The sequence below is a fragment of the Schistocerca cancellata genome, chromosome 3, assembly GCF_023864275.1.
Source record: "Schistocerca cancellata isolate TAMUIC-IGC-003103 chromosome 3, iqSchCanc2.1, whole genome shotgun sequence".
NCBI lineage: Eukaryota > Metazoa > Arthropoda > Insecta > Orthoptera > Acrididae > Schistocerca > Schistocerca cancellata.
This window is the reverse complement of record NC_064628.1, coordinates 397,330,230-397,354,015: the sequence shown is the minus strand read 5'-3', so window position 1 is coordinate 397,354,015 and position 23,786 is coordinate 397,330,230. Positions and strand designations below refer to the sequence as shown.

The 23,786-nt window shown below is 41.1% G+C and overlaps 1 protein-coding gene across 1 annotated transcript in view; it reads right to left on the bottom strand.

The window, feature by feature from the left end:
• Nucleotides 1-23,786, bottom strand: part of LOC126175129 (caspase-2) — a 77,162-nt gene that overhangs the window by 40,897 nt on the left and 12,479 nt on the right. Inside the window, exons 3-4 of the mRNA XM_049921683.1 lie at nt 15,983-16,194; nt 780-954 (exon numbers count right to left, since the gene is read on the bottom strand). Of these exons, the coding sequence (XP_049777640.1) occupies nt 780-954; nt 15,983-16,194 (387 nt within the window). The remainder of the gene's footprint in view (nt 1-779; nt 955-15,982; nt 16,195-23,786) is intronic.

The following is a 23,786-nucleotide window of genomic DNA, read 5'->3' as shown; positions in this document are numbered from 1 at the left end:
TGTTATCTCCCAAATCAATTTGGATGTTGTATCTCCGATCTTTCCTAGTGCTGAATTTTGGATGGCCATCAGTTTAGTTTCTCCATGTTCGGAGACTGCTCTTGTTCCACAATTGCATATTTAGTTAACGAAAAGCCACTCCAGTTGGCTGTGTGTACTTCATTGAAGTCCAGGAACAGTCTTGGCCTTCACTTCCAGACCATTTTAAAGTGGATCCGAAACCATCATTGTTAATGCATAATGTTGATATATAAATACTTTACATAATAGGACAACAAAAACTAAGTTTGAACATGTACACTACATGTACAGAAAAGATATATATCTTGCATTATGTTCTTGTGAAGCAATGCCAAATGATTGATAAAGTAAAAGCCGAGTGGATTGGTGAAGCACACAACTGGAAATTTCAAACACATCAGAATATAACTGCAACATGCCATTATTTTTAATGCATCGAACTGTAGTTTTTATAATCATGTCCTTGTACTAACTAAAAAAATAATTCATTTATGTCTGAATTCCCATTCTTTTCCATTAAATTTGAATTCTGGTATAACTCAGTGGACTGAATTGCTCTCCAGTATCATCTTAAATTCTTAATGTTTGTCCTGTTCAACTCCAGAGGCTCAAAATGGCCATTTCTTTGTCATATTATTCCAATTATTAAATTAAAAGAAAATTGCTGTTGCAAATTATCACATTTTATACATAATATTTGAGTAGTTCCAAGTTTGGTGTAAATGCTATTGATGATTGAACAGAAGAAAGTCACTTACCGGTATGTGATTATGATTGGTTCGATTTATTACTGTTGTAGCTTGCTTAACATTTACTTTTAGTGGTGTTGTGCTCATGTTTAAGAAAGATTGTGGATGCTCCAGTGCTAAATCTCTTATTTTATTTTCTTTCTTTGTTTCCACCAAATAATTTGGAATAATATGTGGAATGGTTCTGAAACATAATTGAGAATTTTCAAAGATTACCATGAGGATATTAAAATGCAGAAACATAACTACTTTCGCATCTCTGCCAGAAAAGGGACTCACTTTAGAACAAGAAGATGTGCAGAAAATGTTACTTTAGCTTGAGCTATGTGACAATTAAGAGAGCATGTCAGAGAACAATAATGTCTGTGAATATCAAACTGCTTGCACACCTTGCCTTATTGTGTCATTGATTACTCGAGTCACTGCTTCACTTTCCATGTGGCACAGAACTTGTATCCAAACTCACTGTAGTCTATAATATTAAAGCTGGATATTATTACAAACTCAATCATATTCTCTGCCTTATGCAGTATCTTGAAAGAATGTAATTCAGATAAGAACGCACATTTCACTGGTACTGTGGAGGTTTGCCACTCAGGCATCACACGAAGTGTACAAATGGTGGATAAGATGAACATGTGTAGCATATTCAGAGAGAACTGACTACTTGGAGAAAGAACAAGGAGGGTAAATTAGATGCCTATGACAGTATGCTTAAACTCTTAATGAACAATCTTTCTCACAAAAAGATATGAATTATTTCTATACCTGTAGATACAATTATGTAGCTTCACTGTTGTATTCAGTGTAAGTTAAACTTCATAGTCTCACTTCACTTTCCCTAGAAAGTGCTCATCTCATTTCATCATTTCCAAACCCACTCACAGTACTGCAATCTTAGAGTGATCTCTGCTTATTGTATAAATAACTCTTGCGATGAACACTTCAAAGCCAAATTCTTCATTTACCTAACTTAAGTATTCCAATTTTCCAGTGGAAAGTTCCACACCAAAGCTCAAGGAAGAGGACTGGTTTGAATGATCTCATATCTAATTTTGTTTGCATTTCATGTACTCCTATAAGCTCTACACTTATTACAAATGCACGAAATTGCTGGTCACTTTGATAGGACTGAACCACATGTTTCCACCCTTACTGACCTTTAAAAATGTTATCAACATTTTCCAGTATCACTTTAAAGTTGTATTGCAGTTGAATTTTGCTTACTTTCAGTTCACAAATTGTGTTACAGAAATATTCTTATAACAGAGAGCCTTCAGGCATGTAGAATGAGTCAAGTTACACATTATCAGGAAGAAGCAGACATTCCTACTTCTGTGAAGTATAGCAACAACAAATTATGGTGCTGATCTGTTCACAGATTTGGATAAAGTAAGAAATAAAACTCAGAAGGCCTAGAAAGACAAATGAAGACAAAGACATCAGGGCACTGTACTAGCTCGGATAGGACAAAGACAGGAGAAAGAAATTGGTCATTGGTTTTGAACACAAACCAAAAACATAAATCAGGATGTCGAAGTTAAAATTTGAAGCCTTCTCCTCCTGAATGTGAATGCAATATCTTAACCACTGTGTATCTCTGCTCAGTGGAACACAATATGATGGTAACTGAAGAAATAATGACCTACTGCACACTCCCTCTGCGTAGATTGATATCAGGCTTCTATAAGATATGGAATGGTTTCCTTGACAACTTGTATCAGTCTGTGTGAATGCCTGCCAAAACAAGTTGTTGCTGTTCATCCTGCGGTAGCTTGAAAAGAACTGTGTGGTACGAAGTTCTAGAAAGTGTGAGATGAGAGTTGTTGGTTAATTTTTGTACACTTGGAAGTTGAAATCAGAATAAATTTACAGGCAAATAAAGGAAGTTTATGCTGATGCATTTGTGAATGAAAAAGATTTGAGAACACCATGTGAAATATTCAACAATGAATTTACATTTGTGGTACAAATCGACTTGAATGTTATTTTACAGATTATATGATGAATCAAGTGAGGAAATAAATTTTACAAAACAGGTACCTAACACTAGATGAGTTGCTCATTTCTTTCTGAAATATTTCTTATTTTTTGTTTGAATTAACTAAGTTCAAACATCTGGGCTAAAGCAAAATTCACGTAATCAGTAACTGACTGAGTGACAAAGAAACCAAGAAAATGTCTACAATAGTGTGAGATGATACATAATGTTGCAGGGAGTCGATTACATGTTCTCAGCTGGCAGGCACACATGTGAAAGTGTTACAATGTGCTTGGTGCACAGTATGGCAATCCTCCCTTGTGTAATCAGATGTGGTCTATTGGATCCTTGACAACAAATATGCTCGACCACATATTCCCATGCAATCAAACACAGGGCCACTGTCACATCTCAATGCTCCACAAATCTGGATATTTGGCAATTCAATTAGCTGGCCAAATGGACTCAAAATGAGACTCCTTCAAAACTACGTTAGGTGCCAATAAAGCTGTCTCACATGAGTATGTGGCCACAGCTGCATCACAGAAACTGCACCTTCACACTCACTTTTCATCTGTTATGTTTCACACCATCCCCCTTGAAATACGGCTAATGTTGGCCCGGACGAGACACAAATTGAAAATATGATCACTATTTTTTATTTACTTAAATTTGCCATATTTCGTGACAGTACCTTTTTCATTAGACGTTTACACGGCGATATAGTCTTGGCTTCAGTTGTCTAAGTATGATTCCACAATGCATCTTTGTTGGTTGCAGAATTGACGTGGTTCAACGTGTTTCTCTCATTTTGGTGTTTCAAATACAGTTTCTTCAAATGTAGTTTCTTCTTTTTTTTTAGTTAATACAAAAATAATAGTAACATACTTCAAAATTATTTATGACGGCGACCTTCTCATTGTTCTTCCGTCAACCCACACCAAGAGTTAGCTGCCGACTAAGTACAGTCAAAGAAAGACTCCAACGTCAAAGATGTTTTACACCACACACAATCTTCCAGTTGTAATCAGTCTCTTTGCTATTCTTCGATACATTTTCTAATAGTAATCAATATGCTTTTACTCTCAAAAACAGAAGTAAATTAACATATAATAAGACAAATTATAATAAATCCTGACAAAAATATAAGAAAACATTTACAATTCGGTATCGACAAATACGGTAAAAAAATTACATCTCCCAGATCCATTACACCCTCCACCCAATTTTGTAATTCCCTTTCCACCAAAACAGCTCCCCCACCCTTCACTCCCTTTGTGAAAGCCACCTTTCCATTTCTCATTTTCCTATTGACACCTGAAACATGGCATTGTGGAACCTTTCCAACTGGTTTGATACGACTTCTACAGTAAATAAATACTATTTTTTTTCCTTTTAGGAATTTAATTTCAGAATAAAATTATCAGGTACATGCTAAAACCAAATGCCAGACTTAATTTTCCAAATTCTTTTATTCTGTGAGTATTTTATGTTTTTCTGATTCCTATGAAACAGTTAGCTTTTATGTCAAAAAAGTGCTTGATATTTAAAATTTCATAGTACCCCAAGTTGAAAAAATTGCTGATCCCATGAATACAAAAATGTAATAATGGTCACTGCTTAAACTTCACTCCAAAAATCTAAGACCAGTTTAATTAATATTTGGAAATCGTCATGAGCTGCTGAGATGTATTAGGAAATGTGTGTTAACTATACTATGTTATTAACTAACATTGTGTTAACATAATCAAACAATGGAAACTCTAGGCTGGAATACCAACAATATATGTAGAAGATGGGCTGCTACTTACCATAAAGATGACAAGTTGCAGACAGGCACAACGAAAAGACACTAACACATTAACTTCGGCTGAAGCCTTCACCAGAAAAGGAAATACACACACATTCATTTACACAAGCAGGCACACGTGATGCACACATCACTGCCATTTCGGAGCAACAATCTTGAGGGAGCAGGGAATGGATAGCAGGTAATGGTAGAGGGACAGTAGAGTGCTGTCCGTTAAAGCACAGAGTCAAGAGGCTGGGGAGCTGGGGTGATGAGGAGGTGTTAGGGGAATGGGGAACAACAAAGGAGATGAGTGGGGAAAGGGACAGATGGGTGGGACCATTGGCAGAGGGTGGCACACAAAGTGGGTGGGAGATTAAAATAGGGGGGATGTGACTGGACAGAGGTGGTGGAAACTGTTGGGTGGAGGGTGTGGGCACAGCATGTTACTGTAGGTTGAGGCTTGGATAATTTCGGGAGCAGAGAATATGTTGTAAGGATAACTCCCATCTGTGCAGTTAAGAAAGACTGGTGGTGGATGTGAGGATCCAGATGTCTTTGGTAGTGAAGCAGCTATTGAAATGAAGCATATTATACTCAGCTGCATATTGTGCCACAGGGTGGTCTACTTTCCTCTTGGCCACAGTTTGGTGGTGGCCATACATCCTGGTGGACAGCTGGATGATAGTCATACCAACATAAAATACTGTGGAATGATTGCAGCAGAGCTGTTATATGTGACATGGCTGCTTTCACAGTTGGTTCAGTCTCTGATGGGGTAGGATAAACCTGTGACAGGACTGGAATAGGATGTGCTGGGTGGTCAGAGTGGGCAGGTCTTACACCTGGGTATTCCACAGCCATACTATCCTTGTGGCAAGGGGTTGGGTTTGAGAGTGGCATAGGGGTGCACTGGATGTTGTGGAGATTGGACAGGCACCAGAACGCTACTTTAGAAGGGTGGGAAGAACCTTGGGTAGGATGTCCCTCATTTCAGGGCATGATGAAAGGTTATCAAAGCTCTGGTGAAGGATGTGGTTCAGCTGTACCAGTCTGGAATGGTACTGGGTGATGAAGGGGGCAATCCTTTGTAGCTGATTCTTGTGGATGGTGGAAGGATTGGTTGTATGAGGTGAAATGGCACAGGAGATTTGTTTGTGATCTAGGTCTTGGAGATTGAGTCTGTCTGTGAAGGCGTTGGTGAGAACCTCAACGTACTGGGCATGCGAGTTCTTGTCACTGCAGATATGCCGTCCCCAGGTGGCCAGGCTGTATGGGAAGGACTTTTTGGTGTGTAAGGGATGACATCCATCAAAATGCAGGTACTGTTGGTGGCTAATGGGTTTAATGTGGACAGAAGTCTGGCTTGAGCCATCAGAGAGGAAGAGGTCAATGTCCAGGAAGGTGGCACATCAAGTTGAGAAGGACAAGGTGAAATGCACTCAACACAAGGTGTTGAGGTTGTGAAGGAATGAAGATAGGGTCTCTTACCTGAGTCCAAATCAAGAAATTATCATCAATGAACATGAACCAGACTAAGGGTTTTCTGTTTTGGGAAGCTAGAAAAGGTACCTTCTAGATGGCCCAGGAACAGGTTGGCATAGGAGGGTGCCAAGCAGGTGTACATGGCTGTGCCACGAATTTGTTTGTATATCTTCCCGTCAAAGGAGTAGTAGTTGTGAGTTAGGATAAAGTTAGTAAGGTGTATGAGGAATGAGGCAATGTGATTGGAGTCTGAAGGACATTGGGAAAGATAGTGCTCAAGAGCAGTAAGACCGCGGGTGCGGGGGATATTGGTGTGTAGTAGGGTGGTGGTGTCAACAGTGACAAGCACAGGATCCAGGAAGTAGAGGGGTTGGGATGGCAGAGAGTTGGTGAAGGAAGTTGTTGGTATCTCTGATGTAGGAGGCTAGATTACAGGCAATAGGTTGGAGGTGTTGGTCAAAGAGGGCTGAAAGTCTTTCCTTTGGTCTGTCTACAAAGGCACATCCAGAATTGCTGGGTTTGTGGATTTTGGGGAGCATGTAGAAGGTGGGTCTGTAGTGTGTCATAGCAGTGAGGAGCGAAATATTCAGGGGAGAGGTTCTGTTAAGGGCCTAAGGCTTTAAGCAGGGATTGGGGGTTATGCTGGAATTCTCCACCCAACAGTTTCCAACCTCTCTATCGCCTCCTCCCTATTGTTGTCTCCCATCCTCTGTGTGTGCCGCCCTCTGTCAACATGCTGGCCCATCTTTCTCTTTCCACATCCATATCCTTTGCTGCACCCCATTTCTCCCCCCCTCCCCACCCCCTGCTCCAAGGCCTCCCGGCGTTGTGCCTGTTGGCAGTCTAGCAGTCAGACAGTGGTCTTCTCTCTGTGCTATTCCTTCCCCTTCCCTGCCCCCTCCAGACTGCTGCTTCCATTCTACAGGGTCATGTGTGCATGAGGCATGCTTGCTTGTGTGTGTGTGTGTCTCTTTGATTTTGTGTGTGTGCGTGTGTGTATGTTTTTCCTTTTCTTATGAAGGTTTGGCCAAAAAGTGGTATGTAAGTGTCTTTTCATAGTACCTGTCTGCAACTTAAAGCATCTTCTTTAAGATAAGCAGCAATCTATGTTTTCCTAATGTTCTTATTATGTTAGCATAAACTGTTTGAAATATTCCTATTTAAATATTATGTGAAGTACTGATATGAATGTGCTCCAAATTAGAGTAAATGTACAGGGGGCTCTGGGGGAATGGTCAGTATTCAGGGATATGACAGGAACTATCATTAGAAGCAAAAAAGTCTAATAAACATGGGCTCTAAAATACACACCTTACGCATTATGAACATGTGAAACAAATTTATTCTACTGCAAGTTCTTTGCTTACCATAATTTTCAAGGTGGTAGTACGCACGAAAGAAGAAGAAAAATGTTCAGTAAACAGGAGCTGTAAAATGCTTACCTCATGAGCTACTGTGAAAAATATTTCCTGAACAAGTGCTCACAGCTCTTACAGTTTGCATTTTAGAGCCCACTTTTACTAGATCTTGTTTTGTTATGAATTACCATACTTGTTATACCCCTGAATACTGACCACTCCTTCTGCAACACTCTGTATACTGAATACGAAATAGATTGCCTCTCAAAAAAAGTATAACCATAAAATAAGGCAGGTTTGATGCATAAAGAGGAAGTTGTTAAAACGTAATTTGAGGTTGATTGTTGAGTCAAGGTAGCAAAAATATAACATGAATGTGACAACCTGTTTCATTAACAGCACTTGCAGCTTGGTGAACTGCAATGTGTTAAGGAAATTATAACATTCCTGGTCTGAACTCTGTATTAAAATACACATGGCACCAAGTTAACATTTTTGTACAAGCTGTAACCGCTTCATTGTATTAAAAAGATAATCCACTTCACATAAAATTACAGTGAGGCAGAATGGCTGGCCAGTTCTTATCTTCAGGTCGTAAAATTCCAATACTGCTGATAGACAGATTGAAATGTGAAAAAACTGTTCCTACATTTTTGAACTGTTAGTTCCTTTCTCAGGGAGGAAAGAGGTATAGACTCTGGGAGGTTAGAAGGGAGTAGCAGGTCACCTGAAATTGCAGGACTAGAGTCACGCCACAACTGGGTGACAAGTGTGAGACTGAAAGCTGCAGGGAGGCGTCTCCTCATTCTGGGGTCCGAGTGGCCTCCTCCTCCTCCTTTCTAACATTCCCGAATCTGTCATTATGTTCGGTTCAGACAATCATTCAATGATGTGCTTATTATTGAATAAATCACAATAGAAGACCACAACTTTATTATTTATCACAATCTGTGTGGTGAACAGTTCAGATAATTAATAATTATAAAACAAAGGTAAGAAGAATAGGATTTAACATCCTGTCAGTGGCGAGATCACTATAAGTGGAACAAGGTTCAGATTCTGGAGGAAAACTGTGCATTTAAGTTTCGAAGGAACCATCCCGGCAGTTGGCTTAGGGCAATTTAGGTAAACCACAGTGAACCTAAATTTGAAAGGCTGAATAAGGATTTGAACATGCTGTCCTTCCATATGCATACGGGAGACTGATGTCTTACCACTGCCTCCCCTGTCATCTTACCCTCTCCCAGTTGTCACACACTTTTTCTCCTCACTCACTCCCCCCCCCCCCCCCTCCAGCCCCACTCCTTGTCAGTCCAAGGGATCACTGAAACAGTCATTGCTGCCACAGTCCAGAGTGTTTGTGTACCTGCCTGAGCATCTATATTTAAACTAGAAAAAGAGAAGTACTTCAAAAGCTAGTACTGACTTTATGCAGTTGTGTTTTTCTAAGCATGATGCATTTATCATTTTTATCTGAACAATGCCTTCCCTCACTTTACTTATGGTTTCCATACTGGTGTTGAAATTACTATAAAGCCACATTTGCACACAAATGAATGTGTCTCAACACAAGTGAACAAGCATTAACAGGTCTATTCACCTATTTCCCCTACCACTCACTCATCCCTCTGAAGAAGCAATTACTTACACATGAGGGAATGGAGAGAATATGAGAAAACAAGCATTAAAGCATTATAACCTGACAGATACTGCATTTTTTCCTCTCTAATATCATTGACATACAGGTTTTGTGCACATCAACATTAATTATGATGGTGATGCCAAGTTCTGATATCCACACAGGATTGTATTTTATACGGCAGTCACACTGCTTATGATGAAGTAAGTAAAGCAGAGCAGGAACGGAAAAATCTGGCTGTCTGAATTTATAGGGATCACGTAATTCTTGGTGGTGGTGCACTATTACTGAATTGTAGCTCCAGCCTTCCTTAGCCTTGTTCCAAGACTTTACACTATGTCAATATGTGATTTTTGCTGTGTGGTCACTGTTATTGAAGGAGAAATTGCAAAACAGGACACTGGCAACCAAAAAGCAATGTCAGCTGAAGAAAGGTTAGCACTTGTGTTCTAGTTCTAGTTCTTGGCAGTTGGTGACTGTTTCGCTAACATTAAATATTTGTTTCAGATTTCACCTATTCCTGAGTTTGTATCCTCTTTACCTTATTCCCATGTGAAGGAAACAAGTAACGAAACTTTTTTCCCTCACTTCCCCAGTTCAAAAAGTTAAGCAATTTCTTGTCAGGCTTCTTCTTCTTCTTCTTCTTCGTCTTCCTCTTCTTCTGTATACTTCATACTGTGGATCTCTTGGCTCTCACAAACACCTACCACATCTGTGCTCTACTAGCAACAGTTCATTCTCTTCTGACCCCTCTATAGCACATACAACTCAGGACCAATAAGAAAAGTAGTTTGCAGACAAAAACAACAGACTTTGAAAGCAAATGTCCTCCACATTGTTCACACCAAGGCGAGTGCTGAAACAGAATATGAGAGAACTTCCTTTCACAATTCACTGAAAGACAACCAGAGGAACATGAGTGAGCATCAGCAAATGGGAACTGGACAGGACTGAATGCTGTTTGCTCATGCTCACCATCCGTTTACATCTGAAAGACTGTGTGCAGATGTACGAATATTTCCCATCAATTCATAAGCATTTCAGTAATTAGCACAAAGTGCGAGTAATCATATGTTTTCAAGTAACGAGGGTGTCGTTACTTTACTACTAAAGGGCTTACCTTAAAAGTTCCCATCTCCGGGTGCAATTCCTCCTTCCACCAGTCTCTCCTGGACTTCCAGAACCTTCAATCCTTAGCCCTTACCCAACTTGTCCTGAATCTCTACACTACTTCATGTAACCACCACTCCCAACAGCTCCTATCTCTCTTCAAAGTCCTTCACCTCTCAAACCCTTGCTTGGAGAACACACTCAGGAACATTATACTAGAAGCCAGCTGCAAACTTGAGTTCCATGCCACACACCACCTGAAAAAACTATCCACAGTGCTAGTGCAACACCTAAGAAGTGGGGTCCCTCTCCCTATCCCTCACAAACACCAACCACAACAGAACCTTCAACAAACCCCCCTCATAGCCAACAAACCTAGCCTAGCCACCCTACTCAATCTCCCCATCCCAGCACATATCCCACACAGACCAAATCTCAACTATAACCACAGTCAAATGCCACATATCACTAGTCCCAATTCAGTCCTAAACCTCTCATCCAGATCCCTCTCTCCTCCAGAGACATCTGTTCTATCAAAAGGCTTAACCTTTAGCCCCACGCCTAAATTCAACCACACTGCCCTGGTTAAAGATCTCCTCTCATTCACCCGGAACCTCAACTGGAAATATCACTTCACTACCCAAACACAGCCCCCAAATACTAGACCCAGTGTTGAACCCTGTCTAGAACAGTTCCGACTGCCTTCCCAAAGGGATCCTCCTCCCCTCCCCCAAAACCATCCCTTGCAGACATTTCAGGAATTCCTTACATCCAGTGTTGCCTCCCAGTCCTTCTTGAAGAACATCCCAACAACCCCCAACATCACCCCAGCTGAATCCCGTGCCATTAAGGAGCTGAAAATAGACCGCTCTATTGTCATCCTCCCGGCGGATAAAGGCTCCACAACTGTCGTACTTGACCGTGTGGAGTATGTGGCAGAAGGACTGCGTCAACTCTCCGACACCTCAACCTACAAAGCTGTTACCCAGGATCCCATTCCCTCCATCCAGACTGAGCTGCAAAAAATCCTAAAAATCCAAGGTCCCTCACAAGGCCTCACAACGGCTTCCATAGACTTACTCATTCCACCTGAGCCACGTACCCCTACCTTCTACCTATTACCCAAAATCCACAAAGAGAACCATCCTGGCCGTCCCATTGTAGCAGGCTTCAAAGCCCCAACCGAACGTATCTCAGCTCTGGTAGACCAGCACCTCCAACCTATCACCTGCAGACTCCCATCCTACATCAAAGACACAAACCACTTCCTAGAACGCCTCAAATCCATTCCCACTCCTCTCCCACCTGAAACCTTTCTTGTCACCATAGATGCTACATCCCTTTACACAAACATCCCACATACCCATGGTCTCTCTGCCCTTGAGCACTACCTCTCCCAACGCCCACCCGAAGATCTTCCAAAAACCTCGTTCCTTATCACACTTACCAACTTCATCCTCACCCATAACTACTTCACTTTTGAAGGCCAGACCTACAAACAAATCAGGGGAACGGCCATGGGAACCAGGATGGCTCCGTCCTATGCTAACCTCTTCATGGGCCGCATGGAGGAGGCTTTCCTGAAGACCCAACAGCTGCTTCCCCTGGCCTGGTATAGGCATATAGATGACATCTTTGTGGTCTGGACTCATGGTGAAGAAACACTCCTTAATTTCCTCCATAACCTCAACTCCTTTTCGAATCTGAATTTCACCTGGTCCTTCTCCAAAACCCAAGCCACCTTCCTGGATGTTGACCTTCATCTTGTTGAAGCTCACATCCACACCTCTGTCCATATCAAACCCACAAACAAACAACAGTACCTTCACTTTGATAGCTGCCATCCATTCCACATCAAACGCTCCCTTCCCTACAGCCTAGGTATTCGTGGCAAACGCATCTGCTCCAGGGATGAATCCCTCAACAATTACACCAATAACCTGACCAGTGCTTTCCTCTCCCGCAACTATCCTGCAGACCTTGTCCACAAACAGATCTCCCGAGCAATACATTCCTCCCCATCCAACAACAATGTTCCTACCCCCAGACCACACAGAAGCATCCCCCTTGTCACCCAATATTATCCTGGCCTCGAAAACATCAACAAATTACTCCGCCAGGGATATGACTTTCTCAAGTCAACCCCTGAAATGAGATCATCCCTTGACAAAATTCTCCCCACACCACCCAGAGTTGCCTTTCGTCGCCCCCCTAACCTCCGTAACATCCTTGTTAAACCCTACAATATTCCCAGACTACCTTCTCTACCCAGCGGTTCCTACCCCTGTAACCGACCCCGCTGTAAAACCTGCCCCATGCATCCCCCCACAACCACCTACTCCAGCCCCGCTACTGGTAAAACATACACAATTCAAGGCAGGCCCACGTGTGAGACTACACATGTCATTTATCAACTGACATGCCTGCACTGCACAGCCTTTTACATCGGCATGACAACAACTAAACTGGCTGAGCGCATGAACGGACACAGACGAACTGTCCGCCTAGGAGATGCCCAATACCCAGTAGCGGAGCATGCCCTCCAGCATAATTCTAGGGACCTAGGAACCTGCTACACCGTATGTGCCATTTGGCTTCTCCCACCCAACACCAGTCCCTCTGAACTGCGGAGATGGGAACTTGCACTCCAACACATCCTTTCATCCTGCCATCCCCCTGGACTGAACCTACGTTAAACAACCTCACTCCCATTTACTCTTCAGTCTTCTCCTCTTTCCCTTTCCTCTTTAGCCATTCACGCATCTTTTCATCCTACATAGTTGTGTTTATCTTTATACTATATACCTCTTTACTTCTGTATGCATCCTCTTTGGTTTGAAGCTGGCACAGTACTTACAATAGAATATCTTTGGCTTCCCTCTGACAACCATGCCTCCATCCTTGCTACCCTCCCTATTTTCCTTTCCCTGTTGCTTCATAGCCTGGGTTGTGAGTAACTGAATCTCCTTTCCCTTCTTCCCTTTCTTTCCCCTCTCTCCTCCCTGATGAAGGAACATTTGTTCCGAAAGCTAGGAATGTAAATTTTCGGTTCTGTTTTATGTGTATCTATCGGCTGTACTGAGCTGAGGTAAGTACTGGCCAGCCCCTCTATCTCTTTGTTAGACTGAAAGAAGACAAGGTTGTTGCTTCACAACCTTCCATCAGGTCCCTACAACACGACCCTAACCTGTCCCACGCAGAACTTCAGGCTCTACATTCGCTAAAAGTTGATGACTCCATCATTATCCACCCAGCAGACAAAGGATCTACCTCTGTGGTACTTGACCAAAAGGAGTATGTGAGTGAAGGTCTATACCAGCTGTCTGACACCTCTACATACAGCATCTGCCATCAAAATCCCATCCCTGTGACTCAAACTAACCTGCAGTCCCTCCTAAAAACCTCAGGCCCCTCACAAGGACTTATACTTCAAGCCATATAACTTCTTACACCACCCAAACCATGCACCACCACCTTTTACCTTCTTCCTACGATCCACAAATCCAATCATCCTGGCCATCCTATAGTTGCTGGCTTCAAAGCAGGTATAACTGTCTTAGTTGATCAACACCTGCAACCCATAGTACAAAGACTTTCCTCCTATATCAAGGATACCAACAAGTGCTTAGTTTGTCTGAAATCCATGCCTGTCCCACTCCCAACACACACCTTGTTTGTCACCACTGATGCCATCTCCCTCTATACCAACATCCCCCGTGTACATGGCCTGTCTGCTGCTGAAAATTTCCTTCAGTCAACGCCCACCTGATTCCAGACCTACGACATACTTCTTGCTCACCTTAATCAACTTTATGCTTACCACAATGACTACACCTTTGAGAGACAGACATACATACAGATCAGGGGTACAGCCATGGGAACCAGGATGACTCCTCCTTATGCCAACCTTTTCATGGGTCACTTGGAGGGGGCTTTCCTGGGATCCATAAGCCTTCAGCCCCATGTTTGGTTTAGATACATTGATGACATCTTTGCCATATACGCTCATGGTGAGGCTGACCTGTTAAAATTCCTGGAATCTCTAAATAGCTTCTCCCAATTAAATTTCACATGGTCCTTTTCCAAATCCCATGCCACTTTCCTTGATGTTGATCTCATCCTCACTAAAGGCTGGCTACACACTTCCATCCACATCAAACCTGCTAACGAACAACAGTACTTACATTTTGACAGTTGCTATCCTTCCCATGTCAAACGTTCCCTCCCATACAGCCTTGACATTCAAGGCAAACGTATTTGTTTGGATGCAGACTCTTTACAGCAATATACCATCACTGTCACTTCAGCCTCCAGTGGATGTAATTATCTCAACAGCCTAGTTCAAAAGCAGATTTCTTGGGCTATCACATACAATTCTGGTACTGCTGATACCTCCAAAAAAACAACTTTGGAGCACATCACTTGTCACCCATTATTATTCTGGTCTTGAATGTATTAATCAGCTACTTCAACAAAGCCATGATTTCCTAAAATCATGCCCTGAAATGAGATCCATTCTGTCTGAGATTCTGCCTACCACACCTAGAGTAGCTTTTCATCACTGTCCCAATCTCTGCAATATCCTTGACACACACTATGCTCCTTGTGCACTCATCTCCCTACCCTATGACCATCCCGACTGCAAGACATGCGCTATGCAACCTCCTACCATCACCTATCCCATCCCTGTAACTGGCAAAACATATACTATCGACGGGAGAGCCATCTGTGAAACGACATGTGATATACCAGCTGTCATGTAAACAGTGTTCAGCCTTTTACATCGGCATGACTACCACCCAGTTATCGGTCAGGGTGTATGGGCACAGGCAGGTGGTGTATACAGGCAACATACAATATCCTGTCACAGACCATGCTGTAAAACATGACCATCATGAACTCGGTGCCTGTTTCACCAGACACGCTATCTGGACTCTTGCTCCAGATGCCTGTTTCTCAGAACTCTGCAGGTGGGAACTACACTACAACATGTCCTCAGTTCTCATCACCCGCCTGGTCTTAATTTACATTAATTCCTTCCGCTTCAGCATTTCTTCACAGTAACTATTCCTTTCTTCACTCCATTTTAATTTTCTACATGTTTCATTTTCTGACCTGTCTATTTTTCGCCGTCCCCTCTCCCACCACCTCTGCTACATACAATGCATGTAGCTTTTCCCTTTTATTAACTTGTGCACAATGTTTTACTAATAACCTCTGTCTTGCATATTACCCTGTCTTTCACCTTTAAGCTTTCAGGTTTTCAAATCTTGTCCAGTGTCGTCCCCAACAATCAGTCTTTCCTTCTCATCCTGACTGGTAAGTCTCCCATGACCCTGGGTTCTCGGTGACTTTTCTGAACAGTATCCCTTTCCCTAAACCTCTCCAGTCCTTTTCCTTCACCCCTCTCCCTTCCCCTTCAATTCTTCTGCCAGAAGAAGGAGCCACTGGCTCTGAAAGCTCGTAAAAGTTGAACCCTTTTGTGTATGTGTTCCCCTGCCACCACTTGGTGAGCAGGTTTTTTATCTATACATTTACATTATATTATCAATAATTGATTATTTTAATTACTATTTTTGTTATGAAAGAATGTTTGTTCACTTATGTTTACTCCAGTGTAAACCAAGGTTAATATTTCAATCATTTTCTTTGTTAGGCAATATTTTGTAATAATTCTAAAAAGTTTATTTTGATAATTATTTTGTGGGTTAATTCTACCATACTAAAATGGATTTAATCCATTACTGATTTTCAAAATGCCACTGTAGCACAACACTATAAAGATCAATTTTATCTACAATGCAGTTTAGACATGGTGCTGAAAGTGAATTTTTTCATATGGTAACTCACCCATGCTTAGGTGGAATAACTTGTTCCGCAGGATTTTTGCTATTTTGAGCAGGTAAGTGATGCCAGTCATCTATGTCTGGCTTGAGCACTCTGGCAAGGTCTTGATGGCCTGTTTCTACTAGCACATTACATAATTTATTAAATGCTGTTGGTCCTCTTCGTGTTACATCTAGATACATGTCTCTCTTCAGAACACTGGGTTCTTTGTTCAACTGGAAAAAAGAGAAAATATCACTGTGCTGATTGTTATTTTAAGAACATATAGCACACAGTCTGAAATAAAACTGAAAGATGTGGTGCATAATCAGGAGGAGTCACATCAGGTGACAATAATGTCCACAGTCATAGAAGATTAAACAGTAACTCTGTAGTTTATTTAAGAACAGGTCAGGTAAACTGGTTAATGCCATCTTACTAGGCATTACCACTTTACAAGCTAATATAAGAGATAAAATAATAACAGATACCTTCACAGATATGTTATTTCTTGATGACTTTCTGACTAATAAAACCCAGGGCATTGTACTGGACAGGAGGTGTTCACCAGAAACAATTCTGATACGAACAAACAGGATTATAATAAGTTGATAACACTCACAGAAAAGTGTAATGAGGCACTCAGAGGACATGCATAGGAATCTTTGGAAAGAAGGTGATGGTGATCTTGTGAAAGCATGTTGTGTAAATTTTAGTTAATGCTATTAGAGAAAAACCATGCAAAAATACTGCTGACACTATTGTATTTCTCATGGAGAGATTATGAACAGACAGACAGACATAAAGACCGCAATTTCCCTTAATTCAAAATGGAAATGGAAATAGACATAAAATCATTAGTATTCATATGGAGTACCCTCTGCCATGAACTGTACAGTGGCTTGTGAAGTCAATACGTATGTTGCAAATTACTTCATCACACTTTAGTTTTATGATTGGCTTATTTGCTACTGAAATAGCTCATATGCTTGGATACATCCCCCCCCCCCCCCACACACACACACACAATGACTCCTACAGCAGAGCAAAGAGAGTGATACAAATGCTGTGATGCAAAGAGCATTGAATTGTTTAATGAGGGTGTGTAGATCCAACAGCAGTTCCACAATGGTCCGTCCTTGGACAATCACTCTTCTTTGTGCCACCCACATGTCCATAATATGATAATTCAGTTTGTTATTCTGGATATGTTTGGATAAGGTGATGAAAAAAACATGCAAAATATGACCATATGGTCTCTATGGTCAATCTATAACAAATTCAAGTCAACCACTTGCACTTTGGTAATATGGCTGAAAAAGGTGATTGGGCTGATTACATAATACTGCTAGGAACACTCTTCACTTCGAAAGTGGTTATGGGTTAAACTATCTAATGTTATATTCTTATTGTGCAAACTGATTTCTTTAATACACTACAGAAACTATGAAAGAGTTACCAGATACCTTAAAGTAGCTGAAAAAAAATTTTTTTGGCTTAATTTTATGAAAAAGTGCACAGAATGTTTAGGAACGATACTATTTCTTAGAACTGTCTGTCTTTTTGGTTGATGACAATGGGGGAGGCCAAGATATGCTGCCGGTACATTGCCAATGGTGATGAGCTGTAAAGGCAAATTAGGTTTCTTACACATTCAGGTAAACAATAAAAATCAAATATGGGCATGAGGCAATATGGTTCAAATCATGCTAATGTGTCTGTAACACAACTTCCATGTATTCCTCCCCTATCTTCTCAATCATTTCTCTCTCAACTACCCATTCACTGTTTTTGTATATTCTTCTTGGATTTCATACCATTCCCACTGTTTTCACATTTTCTCTCCAACATTTTTCTGTAACAATGTTTGTAACTCACCATAAAAATTATTTACAAACAAAATTTGTTATATATGGAATAACAGAATACGAAAAAAAAATCTATTTACATAGAGAAATTGCATCCTTGTCTACAATAACATCATTATTCTTTAAAATAATAGGCCTTTTGCTGTCTGTTTCTATCTCTTGTATAACTGATCAACTGACCTATTTCCTCTGGGTACATAATTTCGCATTTCTCATAGGGGACTGAAATGTTCCATAATTTAACATGCTGAAACCAATTTTGTATACATTATTTTAGAGGTAATATGTTATTGACACCCCCCCCCCCCAACCACGAACCATGGACCTTGCCGTTGGTGGGGAGGCTTGCGCGTGCCTCGGCGATACAGATGGCCGTACCGTAGGTGCAACCACAATGGAGGGGTATCTGTTGAGAGGCCAGACAAAAGTGTGGTTCCTGAAGAGGGGCATCAGCCTTTTCAGTAGTTGCAGGGGCAACAGTCTGGATGATTGACTGATCTGGCCTTGTAACACTAACCAAAACGGCCTTGCTGTGCTGGTACTGCAAACGGCTGAAAGCAAGGGGAAACTACAGCCGTAATTTTTCCCGAGGGCATGCAGCATTACTATATGGCATGGAGAGCTGCATCAAACCAGTCTCAGGACTGAAGACCACAACAACAACATGTTACTGACATTATCTTAAGCTCTTTGGCTAAGGTTTAATTGCATGTAAGGCCTAAAACAATATATCTACCAGTTTTACTCAAAAATTTCTTCTTAGTCGCTGTTCAGCACTTTTTCTGTGATTTTTTAAATATTGTTTTTAGCCTATGACAAAAATCAACTGCATAGTTTCAGAACGTAATTTCATAAGCTTGTGAATCAATCTTTAATTTTGTCTGCCAGCAAGCCAAGAAAAGAAACTGGAAACCCATGTTGACTAACCTATGAGAACACTTTCCCAAAAAGTGCAATATAGTGACTATGCACTGGTAATCATAGCAGCCACCATTTGAAGCACACACAGCAATCATATGAGCTACAAGTGACTCAGTGTCAGTTGATTAGGCAGGGTCACTACACAAACTTCAAAAAATAAATAAATAAAAATCTCAGAATTGCAGGTATGAGGGGGAAGACGATCTCATAAGAAGCTCCTGACAACTTAACAGGCAGGTAGTTTAACTGTGGTTCTTGAATGTAATAATTTATATATAATATTCATGTAATTAACACACTTTGATATGTTAAGTGTTTTAAAATTCGTGATTTATAATGCTCGTTGTTGTTGTTGTGGTCTTCAGACCAGAGACTGGTTTGATGCAGTTCTCCATGCTACTCTATCCTGTGCAAGCTGCTTCACCTCCCAGTACCTACTGCAACCTACATCCTTCTGAATCTGCTTAGTGTATTTATCTCTTGGTCTCCCTCTACGATTTTTACCCTCCACACTACCTTCCAATACTAAATTGGTGATCCCTTGATGCCTCAGAATATGCCCTACCAACTGATCCCTTCTTCTAGTCAAGTTGTGCCACAAATTTTTCTTCTCTCCAATTCTATTTAATACCTCCTCATTAGTTATGTGATCTACCCATCTAATCTTCAGCATTCTTCTGTAGCACCACATTTCGAAAGTTTCTATTCTCTTCTTGTCTAAACTATTTATTGCCCACATTTCACTTCCATACATGGCTACACTCCATACAAATACTTTCATTAACGACTTCCTGATACTTAAATCTATAATTGATGTTAAAAAATTTCTCTTCTTCAGAAATGCGTTCCTTGCCATTGCCCGTCTACATTTTATATCCACTCTACTTCGACCACCATCTGTTATTTTGCTCCCCAAATAGCAAAACTCATTTCCTAATCTAATTCCCACAGCATCACCTGATTTAATTCGCCTACATTCCATTATTCTCATTTTGCTTTTGTTGGTGTTCATCTTATAACCTCCTTTGAAGACACTGTCCATTCTGTTCAGCTGCTCTTCCAGGTTTGTTGCTGTCTCTGACAGAATTACAATGTCATCAGCGAACCTCAAAGTTTTTATTTCTTCTCCATGGATTTTAATTCCTACTCTGAATTTTTCTTTCATTTCCTTTACTGCTTGCTCAATATACAGATTGAATAACATCAGGGATAGGCTACAACCCTGTCTCACTCCCTTCCCAACCACTGCTTCCCTTTCATGCCCCTCGACTCTTATAACTGCCATCTGGTTTCTGTACCAATTGTAAATAGCCTTTCGCTCCCTGTATTTTACCTCTGTCACCTTCAGAATTTGAAGATTAAATCACAATGCTAGGTTAAAAACACAGAATTCCCTGAGATTTTATGAAATTCCCTGAGATTCCCCTGATTTTTCCTAGTAAAATGTAATTTGCTGAGAACTCCAGATTTTCCAGAAAATCACCTCTCTGATATGTCTCCACAGGTATCTGGAGTCATGCTTCCTACAGTATTGCAATTGAAGGATGTGCACTAGAGTATCACAAATTGGACTTGACCGTAAGGTCTTCACTTGAATTCTAAACAATAATAATTCTATAAAGTTGAGTGGGATGTGGTGGTGGGGGGAGTATGTGGGCTGAACTATAGGGTTATTGCTCTCATTCTCTCCCAATCTCAATAATGACATCCACTCACATAGTGGCGCAATCACATAAAACTGTAAAATACTGTAAGTTTCAACTAGTGTTCTAACACTTCTTTCCTTCTCATCCCACCTGGTAAGTCTCCCTTGGACTGGTCCTCTGGATGACTTTCCTGGACTTTCCCCATTTCCTAAACCTCACCAGTCTTTTTTCTTCATCTCTCTTCCATCCCCTTCAACCTTTCTGCCAGAAGAAGGAGCCACTGGCACAGAAGGCATGCATATTTCTTTAACCTTTATGTGTGTTTTCTCCTGCCACCATTTGGCGAGTAGATCGTTACATTATATTTTTACATTAGATTTTCAAGAATTGACTATTTTTGTTGAAATAATTAATTTTTTGTTTGTTTGCAGCTGCATATATGCAGTCCTGCTATACAATGAAAATCCCACACCACAATATCATTGCAGATCACTAAAGGAACTGAAACAAAATGTTGCATCCCACTGACAAAGTGGAATCTAGATCTAGATCTACATCTAGATCCATACTCCGCAAGCCACCTGACGGTGTGTGGCGGAGGGTATCTTGAGTACCTCTATCGGCTCTCCCTTCTCTTCCAGTCTGGTATTGTTCGTGGAAAGAAGGATTGTCGGTATGCTTCTGTCTGGGCTCTAATCTCTCTGATTTTATCCTCATGGTCTCTTTGCGAGATATACGTAGCAGGGAGCAATATACTGCTTGACTCTTCGGTGAAGGTATGTTCTCGAAACTTTAACAAAAGCCCGTACCGAGCTACTGAGCGTCTCTCTTGCAGAGTTTTTCACTGGAGTTTATCTATCATCTCCGTAATGCTTTAGCGATCACTAAATGACCCTGAAACGAAGCGCGCTGCTCTCCGTTGGATCTTCTCTATCTCTTCTATCAACCCTATCTGGTACGGATCCTACACTGCTGAGCAGTATTCAAGCAGTGGGCAAACAAGCGTACTGTAACCTACTTCCTTTGTTTTCGGATTGCATTTCCTTAGAATTCTGTGACTAGACTAGAGGAATTGAAACTATATTCGTGATTTCCTGTCAGAGAGGTCACAGTTGGCAACGACTGACGGAAAGTCATCGAGTATAACAGAAGTGATTTCCAGCCATAAAGCAATTTGATTTTGGCTGCAGCAGAAATGGTGCATGTGCCAGGATAATCCATACAGATAAGGAAGTCATCTGGACTGACCTGTCACAGCACCATTCTTTTTCAAACGGCAATTAAAACTTTATGACTATCACTCAAAGGGAGTACTTTTCTCTGAGTGCTCACAGAGAGTGGACGTAAAGTGGAGAATGGTCACTGTAACGTGCATACAATGTTTTAACTTTGATAAATAAAAAATAATTTATTGTGAAAAATTCATTTGAAAAAAGTTATTTTTTGCAATAGTAATGATTAGTGGGGAGGGATAGCAGAGTAGGGTTGGGGGTATAGACTGTGCTGCCTGTGGGAGCATGCAGGGCCGTGGTGGGACAGCATGGGGCTAGCAGGTGCAGTGAGGACTTTGTCTGAAAGCTCCATTTTTAACAGTCTCTTCCATTGTGCCTGCCTGTGACTTAATATCATCCTCTATATGGTGATAGGTGATATTTCATATTGTTGCTCCATGCAGGACTTTCCACTGTTTAGTGATCATTACATATTGGGTGAGATGGAATGGAATTTACACAAGGAAGATCATTCTGGATTACCATAAAAATAAAGTAACTTTTGCCATTATTCAGAAATTAACTGTACCTCATTTTACCCAGTCAATTTTTTTACATGGTATACTACATATCTGTTATATTTTCTGATTATACATTAATTTTGGTTACTGAGCCATTATCTACAAAACTGGGAAGTCACAATCTGCAGGTGAATTAGCCTCTGTCTTCTTGCCCGAATATAAAACACAGTTGACTAAAAAGTGGTCCATTATGATCAGTATCTCATGAGCACCACATACTGGATGGTCTTCTCCAAAAAGAAAGGAAGGAGGAAAATTGGGTTTAATATCCCTTTGACATCGTGGTCACCAGAGATGGAGCACAAGCTTGGATTGGGTCCAGGACAGAGAAGGAAATCATCTGCACCCCTTCAATGGAATCATCGTGGCATTTGCCTGGAACAACTTAGCAAAATCATGGAAAACTTAAATCTGGATAGCTGGATTCAAGTTTAAACTGCCATTCTCCTAATTGCGAGTCTAGTGTGCTAATCACTGTACCACCTCACTCGGTAGAGTGTCTTCTCAGGGGAGCCAGAAGCCATACATTATAAGACTGTGTCCTGTACAAAAATTAATGAAAAGAACTTCACCTTGTATGTGTGGGCAGGACGAGGCATGCCACTCGGCTGAGTGGACGATTTTACTAGCTGCAGTCACCTCCAGCCATTTTTCTTCCCTCTATGTATGACTCTACATCCCAAAGATAAGGTGTTATCAGGCAGAGGGACAACACTATGTGCCTCCTTGGTTGTAAAGTCTGGTAATTCATTTCCCAGAAAGACCATGTTCCCTGGTTCCAGTGAAGTGACACCACCTACCCCAGGCTGTGTTAGTGGAGGAGGAGTCCTCGGTATTCTGGGCCTATTTACCTACTGGGTATGTGATCATAGAGACTGATGGGCACTCTAGGAGACAGAGCAGATGACAAATTATGTCGATCGAATATCTCCAGTATCCTCAGGATTGTGTGTAGTTCTGCATCATACACAATGAATTCTCCAAGTAAACTGCATGTTCTGGGAGTACCACAGAGCAGCCAGCAGAGTCATCCTCTTCAGAGCCTGTGAATACTGCTATCTAACTGCAGCATGAAGTAAGAAATATGACTCAGTGTATAAAACTGTCTGTTACCAATATGCAGGAATCTAGTTTCAATTATATAGGGTAAATTTGAATCTCTTATGTTGATGTTCATTATTTAACCTGGTGTAGATACGACCCATTTGAACTGTTATGGTAGGCACCCATCTGGCAGCTGCACTTTATTTGGAATGGTGAGATGTTCAGGTAGTAGGGCACTCAGTCTCTGCATGCTGTTGTATTTGAGATTCCCTTGTGGCAACAATGGCACTTGAAACCAAAATTTTCTGTGATAGTCATTCCAAATGGTGCCATAATCTGACTTTTGATATACACTGAGGTGACAAAAGTCATGGCATACTTCCTAATATTGTGTCGTACCTCCTTTCACCCAGCGTAGAGCAGCAACTTGGGAGGAGTAGATTCGTTTAAAATCTTGTCGACTACAAGGCCATTAGAGATGGAACAGAAGCTCGGATTAGAGAAATGGCCAGACACAGGTTTCAACTGTCATCCTCCCTAATGCTACTCCAGTATGC